This window comes from Sardina pilchardus, chromosome 17, assembly GCF_963854185.1.
Source record: "Sardina pilchardus chromosome 17, fSarPil1.1, whole genome shotgun sequence".
Classification (NCBI taxonomy): Eukaryota; Metazoa; Chordata; class Actinopteri; order Clupeiformes; family Clupeidae; genus Sardina; species Sardina pilchardus.
In genome coordinates this window covers 4,096,635-4,107,582 of record NC_085010.1, presented here as the reverse complement: position 1 = coordinate 4,107,582, position 10,948 = coordinate 4,096,635, and the positions used below count along the sequence as shown (strand labels likewise).

At 41.1% G+C, this 10,948-nt stretch overlaps 2 protein-coding genes across 4 annotated transcripts in view; both read left to right on the top strand.

The window, feature by feature from the left end:
• foxn2b (forkhead box N2b) overlaps window positions 1-1,249 on the top strand; it is a 13,998-nt gene extending 12,749 nt beyond the window's left edge. For all 3 annotated transcript variants that reach the window (XM_062517793.1, XM_062517790.1, XM_062517791.1), the window contains one exon: window positions 1-1,249. This exon is cut by the window's left edge and continues 1,668 nt beyond it. The gene's annotated coding sequence lies outside the window, so the exon portion shown is untranslated.
• Window positions 1,250-1,965: 716 nt separating this feature from the next.
• Window positions 1,966-9,283, top strand: tmbim4 (transmembrane BAX inhibitor motif containing 4). The gene is made up of 7 exons (XM_062518128.1): window positions 1,966-2,120; window positions 3,133-3,241; window positions 5,854-5,959; window positions 6,918-6,951; window positions 7,071-7,188; window positions 7,388-7,433; window positions 7,618-9,283. The coding sequence occupies exons 1-7, from the start codon at window positions 2,030-2,032 to the stop codon at window positions 7,822-7,824; spliced, it is 711 nt and encodes a 236-aa protein (XP_062374112.1). The 5' UTR covers window positions 1,966-2,029; the 3' UTR covers window positions 7,825-9,283.
• Window positions 9,284-10,948: the final 1,665 nt, after the last annotated feature.

Sequence of the window (10,948 nt, the reverse complement as noted above, 5' to 3'; positions counted from 1 at the left end):
TGGTTGATAAAAAGCTTGTGGTATAGCCATGTGCTGTCATACGTGCCAGATCCTGCCTGGAGCCTCCTGGATCAGGGGCGGTTGAAAGCCTCTGGGTTGGCTGTTGGTCCAGGGCGCAGGCAAGCCCTTCTGAATTGCACAGGAAAGCCAGTGCCAGTCCTTGAAGTAGAGCGCAGCAGCCCCCTCAGTATGCTGCCCACTCCAGCCACCCCCCATTTACTGCCAGGTAGGACTTTTTTGCTGTGAGTAGTGATGAAGCCCCGTGGCGCTCGTGTCCAGAGCTGCTACTGGGAGAGACCGCCCATGAGGACTGGTCAGCGTCGGGCTCTGTGTTGTGCGAGGAGCGTGGAACGTGGAACGTGCCGGGTGAGGAACAAGGGAGGTGCCGTAATGGAACTGTGAATGGAACTGTCTCGATCTTCTGGTAGCAGCTTCTTGGACTGTGGGCCCCTCGCGGCCGTGCCGAGTCCACCCAAACCCCCAGCCCCCCCACCCCCGACCCCCGTCACGTGTGTGCTGAGCTCCAAACCAGCAGGATGGGTTTTAAGCAATATAGAGTCAGCTCTGTCTGCACGGCACTCCTCCACCCGGCCTGCGTCTACGCTGCGCAGGCCAAGGGGCAGGCGGTGCGGAGCAGCGTTCACTACCCCCTCACTCAGTCACACAGGAACATAGTGATACGTTATTGAATCTGCCTGGAATCCTTTGAGGAAGGCTATAGAAAAACTGCATACGCCTGTCATAACAATGGTGTAGTGGCAGCTGATACAGAAAGACCAGTCTGACCAGGCTCGGACCAGTCCGAGTAGCGGTTGGCAGACATAATGATAAAAGATTATTGCTAAGTACTCTTGCACGTCTACTTCTGTCTCTTGCACGTCTGCTTATGTTGTCACCAGAATGAAGGCAAGTATCACACATCTGTGGGTTATGCAGGTATTTTGCAGTTGTAGCACCTTTGTAGCCTTTCTCAAAGAAGACGCGGGTATTTAATCTCATCACAAAAGAAGATCCAAGCATATTGTTATTATTATTTTGTTATTAATTATTATTATGTAATGTTCTACTAACTAAGAGCTGCCAAACCACTATAATTTTGCCTGTCTGCCATGTCTGATTGACCTACCTGACCCTTTGGTTTTTGTATGCTAACCTTTGTTCATAAAATGTTTATAAAGTTTATTTTTGCCAAAGATATGCAATTGCATTATATATGGTATTACAAATAAAAAGTAATTGTTATACTTTAGGCTGTGTTGTGTTTTCATATCTCATGAAAGTGTTGGGAGGGTTTGTTGTCCATCACACTAGTCTCAGCAGTGACAGTCTTTACTGATTGGTCGGGTGTTTGTTACAGTAGAAGGCCGCCACCTACCGGTTGTTTGTTTTGCTTGCAAGGTTGTTCCGACCAGTATAATCTGCCACAACAAATGCTGTCTTTCTTTCGAGTAGTTATGTCACTTGTCTGTTATTTTCTTTCACAGAAAATCTGCACCCATGATTCTATTATGCTGTGCATACGTTATATTTTCTGTGAAACAAACAAACCAAAAATATTACTATCTCAGGAGGAGGACACATATCATGAAGGCCCCTCAGCAGTCATCCCGTGACATTAGTCATGTGTCAAATGGGTATGCCTGCGTGTGCAAATGTCTCGCCTTTTATGGCCAAAATTTGCATTTGCAATTTTGCTATCTCAATCACACTTAATCCAGGTCTGTGATCTCAAACTTCTCAAGCCCCCTCAAATTTAAAGACAGAAATTAACGTTTTGGATCACACAGGTTTTCTTGATGCAAATGTCCAAATTAGAACGCATGGGTGCATTGAGAAATTGCTTAAGCTATTATTTTTCGACAAAAAAACCCCTTACTGTCTATGAAAAAAACACGCACTGTTCCCTTCAGAGAATGTCGTATACGTGTATTTGGTATTTATCACGTGACCAGTAGTAAAGCGGAAGTAGAGGAAGATAGCACCGCAAGTAGCAAAGATCAACTGCGCAGAGAATCTATACATTTTCAAAATGAGTACAGAGAAATATCCTAGGTCCTCAATTGAGGATGATTTCAATTATGGGACCAATGTTGCCACGGCAAGCGTCCAAATCCGGATGGGTGAGTATGAGCCTAGGTTGGAATTGTGAGATCGTGTTAGATAGCCAGACGTGTTGTGAAGTTAGCCTAATGACAAGGCCATGAAGGCAGCGTCAAAACAACGCACTTCAGGGTTTTTCCTCTGTTTAGCCCACCCTACATCTCAAATTTCATAATGATACTGATTAAAAGAATGATACGAACGTGCTGGATGCAATGTTTTTAATTAAAACGTCATTCTGGCCAAAAAACTAACGACTGAAACCAAAAGCATAACTGAAAAATATATTTACGGCATTATACATCTATAGATGTAGACATATTAGATATCACCTTTAGTTTGCTCTGTCAAATGCCCATGCACAAACACCCGTAACAAATGAATAGTAGCCTAATTGACTTACCTGTAGCAAGAACATATGGCACATCAACGTCAACCTACTTGCAAAATGCATCATAGTCTAGATACATTTAGCTTTTGACCAAAGCCAAAATCTTACTGCATCTGATGGAGTGTCTATCCTTATTTTGGTGTCCAGTTTTATGCGCAGCCTGACATGCAGATGTTTAACCCAGTTTGAATAGATGAATGACAATGACAGGGTGTTCTGACCATAGACTGTCTGTATAGAACAGGTCTATAATATACAGTCTGCTTCAACTTTAACGGACGACACACTCAGTTCAGTCTATGGTTCTGCTTCTGCATGACTGTTGTGTTGTGTGCTGATTATTAATCTTCTCTGCATAGGCTAACTCATAGGCTTGTTGTTTAGAATTGTAGCATTAGACCGAAGTCAACCATGAAAACACATTTTCAATATTTGACAGAAATTGCCTTTGAATGTAAAATGGCTGTTAGATAGCCTAATAGAAATAGGTTAGAAATAGCCTAGAATTTTAAACGTCTTTAGGCCTATATTTTGTTGTGGAATTATGTTTAGTTGTCCCAAAAGATTGAAAATACTTTGTATTGTTCAGAAATCTTTTTATACATTTGGCCATGAAAGTTATTGTTTTATTTTGCTTTCAGATTTTCTGCGCAAGGTGTACACCATTTTGTCACTGCAGATCATCCTCACCACCGCAATGTCGGCACTCTTCATGTTCTGCGAACCCATCAAAACATTTCTTCATGCAAGGTATCCTTCTATTATTTTAAAGCCTCACTGTGTCAATGGCACTGTTTGAATCTTTGGCTACCTAAGGACATGTTGCATTGTGTTTTCATATCAATGTCTTTATTGAATAATCAATATTGAAGTTGCACTCAAATAAAGTCTACAGGCTATTACATATGGTGTAGCCAGTTCCATTGATAATAGTGGCACCTCATTGTTGTAGCAGACCGTAAGCGAACAGAGCATTTCAGTTACATTGCATGCCTAGTGCAGTCCTTCTGTAAGTCTCAGCAGTCGAACTGCAGAGTGTGACTGTCTGATTCGTAGTTGCTGGTTGAAGTGGGCTTCTGGGCATTTGATAGAGATGCTCACATACTCGCTTCTTCGATCCGTCTCAAAGCTATGTCCCTGAGACATATGTAATTATACTAAACTAGATGGTGTAAAGCCATATGTCCTTAATTGTACAAAACCAGGCATGACCGTAAATGGAGATTCCATGACCTTGGCCTGGGAACAGAGAGCCTACACTGTACATCTGTTATGACCCTGTGCTTGTCGCACTCTGACTTGTTAAAGGGATATTCCGCCATTTTTGGAAATACGCTCATTTTCCACCTTCCCTCGAGCAAAACAATCAATATTTACCTTGTTCCCGTTCATCCAGCCATTCTGTGAGTCTGGCGATACAACTTTTAGCTTCAGCCTAGCATAGATCATTGAATCGGATTAGACCATTAGCTTCTCGCCTGCTAGCTTCATGTTTAAAAGTGACTCAGATTTCTGGTGATTTTCCCATTTAAAATGTGTCTCCTCTCAAGTTAGAAAGTGCAATAAGTAAGACCAACTGAAAATGAAACCTGGCGTTTTTCTAGGCTGATTTGACATAGAACTACACTCTCATCTGGCGTAATAATCAAGGCAACTTGCAGCTACTGGCACTACTACTGCTTGTTGTCTATGGGGACTATTTTCAGATGCTGCGTAAGATATCACTGTGCCTATGGTACGTTTGCAAGTTGCCTTGATTATTACGCCAGATGAGAGTGTAGTTCCATGTCAAATCAGCCTAGAAAAACGCCAGGTTTCATTTTCAGTTGGTCATTTCAGCGTAACCTTCCCTCTCCACGCAATAGGATAACGCTAAACGAATCATCTTCTTGTTTTCAAATAACAGGATGCGTTACCGTCGCAACTTCTGGTCGCATGTCAGTCACCATTATGTTAAGCCTACCCACCGACTCTATACACGCTGTGATTGGCCCGCTGGTTTTTCGAGTACTCAGCCACCTGGCTCTATGGATCGTGCCTAGACTGCCCCGCCAGCCAAATTACATTTGCTGCCGCTAGGGGCGTCTAGATTTCTAGGCTACACGCCTATAGTCGTGTACAAGTGAACATTGTTGGATTCTCTGGTTTCCCCGGGAGAAGGTTGCATTGTGTTTTAGTACAATTTTTTGTAGTTGAGATGTCCTCGATGAAGCTTGATGGTTGAATTAGGATCGGTGATTAGATAGTTTTATCGTAGAAGATAAAACAATGAATAACAAAACAAAAGCAGGAACAAACATGAAAACTGCAGAGTTTGACAGTCTGGTTGTTATTTAGAAGCAGGCCACTGAACGTTCTGACAGGAGGTGCTCCTTGAGTCGCTTCCTCGATCCGTCTCGAAGTCAAAATATTGAGACAAAGTCTGTTATACCAAAACCATTAAAACGTAAATCTGACAACGCGGCAGGTACCAACCATTACACAAGACTGGACATGACCATAAATGAAAGCACTGTGACCTTGGCTCAGGAACAAGATGATATCTCATTCGGCTCATGTTATGGCTGAGCCCTCAGAGATGTCTCCAGCCAGCATGGCATCATGGCCTTTGATGGTAAATCCTAGTTGCCACACAAGCCTAGGCCTCCCTGAACAGGGATCCACACCTGTGGGGTGTACTACGAACCTCGATTAGTGGGTTAGCGAGGTATGTTGCGCTCAAAGCCAGCGTATGATGTGACACGAAAGTGGCTCTGTTTTAGTATCGCTATATCACCATGGTATCTCATTCTTGCAACTAAACCTGGTCGGGAGCAGGTTATGTGCTAAGTTATAGCTCAAATTGTGAAAAACCACCGCCCTCTGACCAATCCTACTGACTACTGACCAATCAATCATCTTGAGATTCTGTCATACATCTTGCAGGTGCAGCTCCGCCTCTTCAAACATTTTGGAACTCGAAGGCGCTTTTAACTAGTTGTGCATGCAGATATATCACTACTATATGGACGTGAATACCATACAATATCTGATGACCATCGATTTTTTTGATGTTATAGGTTGGACACTAAAAATGACCACCATAGATTATGCTGCTGCTTATAAATGCGGAAGTGATCTTTTTTAATATAGGCGGTCTTGTGCATCTCCACGTTTCACGATTGGCTAAAGTCACCCAAACCCCGAGAACGCGCACAGATCTGCGCGAGTAAATAAGAACACATCAGAATACAGTCAGAATACCTCAGAATTATACAACATACATCTGGACACACGAAGAGAACGGAGTACAGAAACACATCAGAATACTGTTAAATAAACACATAATAATCTTTTCTCTGATTTCTGTTTCTGTCCCGTAGCCCAGCTATCGTCTTGGTGCCCACGCTGGCCTCTCTGGTTCTCATCTTTGCCTTGTTCATTTACCGACACCAGCATCCTGTCAATCTCTACTTACTTGCTGGTTTTGTAAGTGACTTTTACACACTGTCAATAGGATGCAAATGGAGGGGATTTAAAGGGATATTCCGCCATTTTTGGAAATACGCTCATTTTCCACCTCCCCTCGAGCAAAACAATCGATATTTACCTTGTTCCCGTTCATCCAGCCATTCTGTGAGTCTGGCGATACAACTTTTAGCTTCAGCCTAGCATAGATCACTGAATCGGATTAGACCATTAGCTTCTCGCCTGCTAGCTTCATGTTTAAAAGTGACTAAGATTTCTGATAATTTTCCCATTTAAAATGTGTCTCCTCTCAAGTTAGAAAGTGCAATAAGACCAACTGAAAATGAAACCTGGCGTTTTTCTAGGCTGATTTGACATGGAACTACACTCTCATCTGGCGTAATAATCAAGGCAACTTGCAAACGTACCATAGGCGCAGTGATATCGTACGCAGCATCTGAAAATAGTCCCCATAGACATCAAGCAGTAGTAGTGCCAGTAGCTGCAAGTTGCCTTGATTATTACGCCAGATGAGAATGTAGTTCCATGTCAAATCAGCCTAGAAAAACGGCAGGGTTCATTTTCAGTTGGTCTTATTGCACTTTCTAACTTGAGAGGACACACGTTTTAAATGGGAAAATTACCAGAAATATTAGTCACTTTTAAACATGAAGCTAGCAGGCGAGAAGCTAATGGTCTAATCCGATTCAATGATCTATGCTAGGCTGAAGCTAAAAGTTGTATCGCCAGACTCACAGAATGGCTGGATGAGCGGGAACAAGGTAAATATCGATTGTTTTGCTCGAGGGGAGGTGGAAAATGAGCGTATTTCCAAAAATGGCGGAATATCCCTTTAAAGATACATCATGTTGGCACACTTATTATTAGCCTACTAGCTTTGATCACCTTCAATTCCATACATTAATAGCTCAATGGTTTCTAATTATATGTATTTGTGATATCTCTGAAACTATTACAGACTTTGTTGGAGGCTTTCTCTGTTGCAACTGCTGGTAAGAAATCTGATTTGTTTTGATAAATTATTGATCTTTGTGCTACTTGTCATTTTGAAATAATAGTATACAAACGTTCAGTATATTTTTAAAAGTCATACTCTTGTGTCTACTTTTAGTAACCTTCTTTGAGTACTCCATCGTCCTGCAAGCATTTGTCCTCACCTCAGCTGTGTTCATTGGGCTAACTGCCTACACTTACCAGTCTAAGAGGGACTTCAGCAAAATGGGAGCAGGGTATGGTTGCATTGTTCTAGTTTGAGTTCTCGTATCTCATTTCCTTGCGGATTCAATACATTGGGAATTCAATTTACAGTACATTCTGAATATGGTTACTCTTTTAAGTAATTTTACAGACTCTAGCCTAAACTTCCTGGTGAGTAGGTGACACTGGCATTAATATTCAAATTAATCTTCTGTTTTTTTTTCTTTCAAGATTGTTTACCTGTCTGTGGATACTGATCATTGCTGGTTTCATGAAGGTACGTTTTGTTGTTGAGTGTGAAATCATTGTTCTTTTTTCCAGAGTTATTTCCTCAATTTGTCACCCTGAGCGCACAGAACATTACAAAAACCTGTGTGAACCTAGACTGTGACCATGGATGCCTTTCTCTGTGTTTATGATCCATGTCATTGATCTACTTCCATTCCCAAACCCCAATACAGCTCTTCTTCAACAACGACACTGTGGAGCTGGTTTACGCAGGGGCCGGTGCTCTCCTCTTCTGCGCCTTCATCATCTACGACACCCACCTCCTGATGCACCAGCTCTCCCCTGAGGAGCACGTGCTGGCCTCCATTAATCTCTACCTGGACATTATCAACCTCTTCTTCCACATCCTCCGCATCCTGGACGCCATGAAGAAGCACTGAGCCCCGATGAGCCAGTGTTAGTGTTGAATGTGTGCCATTCCATTTTTATCACAGTAATATATTTTTTGTTTTAACGTTGGGAATCATTGGTGTGTTTTGGAAATGGGAACCCTATCTGTTTTCTCTGGCTTGCTCCTTTTGACCTACAAGTAACTGCTCCTAACTTCTCTCCTAGGTCTATTAACCCTTATCAGAATCCCCATACGAGTGATTTGTACAGTCACAAATCCTCAGTTCAATAGTAAGAGTTGATCGTATCCAGAGGTTCCTGGGAGACCTAAAATAGTTAGTGCTGTGGGTTGCTGGAACGCCAGGCTGTTGTGTTTGAGTGTTTGATATGAAGGTTGTGTAAACTTTTTTTGTGCCAGTGTAAGAGTGTTGTAATTTGAATAAGCTTGTACACTTGTTAATGTACACTTCCCATCAAAGGTTTTCTGCTTGCATCTAAAGAACCATTTGAGCCCCTTTGAGTCTAACTATGCTTGAAATGAAATTGTGCTGATCAGTGGTGCTTACTGTATGTTGGCTGACTTGTGTTGAGTTTTCATCACATCTGATTACCCAGTGACTTAGATGATTTATCTCCAGTATATTTTTGGATACATTACAAGACAAACAGTTAGAACACATAGACTTTTGATGGAAAGTGTATGTTCATGCTCATGTAAATAAATATGGTGTCAGTAGATCTTATCCCTGTTTTTAAACGGTTTATTACTTGGAATGGTTTGATTAAGGTTTAATAATACAATGCCTTAATTTGCTTTCAACACACAATCTGATAATCTGATATTACTTTAATAAAGAGGTGGCCGTCCTAGCTTCAGAAAGGTACAATCCTACCATGTATTCTTTATACTTTTGCACTTTACACAACAGATGTTGCTAATTTACCAGGTTTGAGAGTTTGAACAAATATGAGGTAAGACCTAAACTTTCTGAAGCTGTGATGTCCACTTCTGCTTTAATTCTAGGTCTTATCTCAAACGACACTGTATGTTGAATCATAAATTCAGCAGTGACTTTTGACTGAAACACTTAGAAGGCATTGAACATGGTATTAAAGAGATATTACCAATAACTATAATGACAAATCCTGAGGGCGTACATGTGGAATTTCAGTCTTTAAAGTGCCTTTAGCATATCTAAAGGCCCTTAAGTTCAGCTGTCAAAACACTGTGCCCCACTAATGAAAAGGTGAAAATGTCTCAATGAATCCATTAAGAATCCATTATGTATTCTAAATAAATACATCTGCACAGAAAACAAGTTTGCAATATTGATCTTACACTTTAGTACTGGCAAAATGGCAATTCCTGTTCTTCATCTGAACAATTGAGATGGTTATTTATTTGCAGCTTATGTTTTGGTTATAAAAGTCTGCACTTTGCATTCAATCATATGTTTACAGAAATCATGACTTGATTACAACTTTAATAAATGTGGATGTACATGCCTATATTTGTTCAATAATTTCACTATACATATAAGTATACATAGGCTACAATAAAACATTATATAGCCTACTGTAATATAATACAAAATGAGAGCCTACTGTATACAATTGAATACATGGTTATGAATTGCACACATACAAAGTGCACTAAAACATAGCGTGAATTTGTCAGTTATGGAAAATAATTGATGTTCACATCAGGCAGCTTCTCATATTCCTTCGATAAATACGTGAGTCTCATGAGGTTATAGCACTTTGAGATCATTTATTTGATATAAAGCGCAATATATAAGAAAATATTATTATTTATTATAATGAGGTCACGTTTCAGCACCTCAGGAATGTCCATTTTCTTGATATCATTATCATCTCGACTTTTCACTAAACTCCTGATCGTCATCTCACAGCACTCGCGTAAAGAGTAGCCTATACTGAAAAAGATACCAACATTCTTAGGTCTACATCACAAGGACATGAAAGCAGATACCAACCCTGAAAACAGACATAGGCGTTTTTGCAGTTTATTTTCCAGAAACTCACCTGGTGTTGTAATATTCACCTTGATCAAATCCGCATCGTCTGACAGAGTTGGATAATAAACTTCTTGCTGATTGGCGAGAAGTTTGGCTCTATTCTCCGTCACTCTAAAAATCCATGGATGCGCTGAAAGTGGAAGAAGCTTTCATGAGAGATAGACTAATGCATGATGCCACCAGAGGAGGACACCCAGGTTCCAGAAAGTAAAAATCCTGCCATATATTCTTTCTACCTAACTCATCACTAATGAGCCTGATCTACCTGGCTGCTGATTAGGGTGATCTGGTTTACTAAATGGTTAGAAATGTAGAAATGGTAGAAATACAGCAGTGTCGCCTGTAATAACATCTGTGTATAACCATGTGTATAACCCATGTCCAACACAAGATGGCAGAATTTGTCAATGTGCATACTATGAAAAAAGACCACCATGGTGAAAGTGCACTGCACATCATTGAGTCAAAGTAGCGTTCAATTCAAGTAGCTAAAGGCACTTTCAAGTAAAGGTGTCACAAACCTGTGCCTCTCTTCTGAAAAGGTGTGAGTAGGCTAAATGTCTAAAGAAATTCCTTAAGAATTGCAGAATTCTGAGTTATTCTGATGTGATCTTGTGTGTGCTATGTGCAGATGAGTCCCTTGTACACGCTTGGTGTGACCGTGTTTGAAACAATTTGGAACACATGTGGCCATATGTGGTAAGTGAGGCTCTTTCAGTAAAGCCCAGGTCAACAACAACTCACAGATTTACAAGCCTATAGGTCAGGGTGCCCTAGGCTGCACAGGGGCCTTAGGTCAGTAGCCACAACATGTGTGGAGGCCAGCCTTGCAGATAGGATGGATGCCAATTCTGGTGCGATGGTCTTAAGCCAAGGTCATGTCCCATTTTTGTGCAATTGTGGACACCTACCATTGGCAGATTTACAGTTCTAGGATTTTGTATCTTTGTCTCAGGAACTTAGCTTCAAGACAGATCAAGGAAGCAACTTGGGGAGCATTACTGCCGGATGCTTAGCAGCCCACTTCTACAAACAATAGTGAATCAGACTGTTAAGACTGTTAAGACATTGTTTTATCATTTACAATAAAATAATCACCATCCTGATCCAACCGCCACATTTTATTGGGAACAAT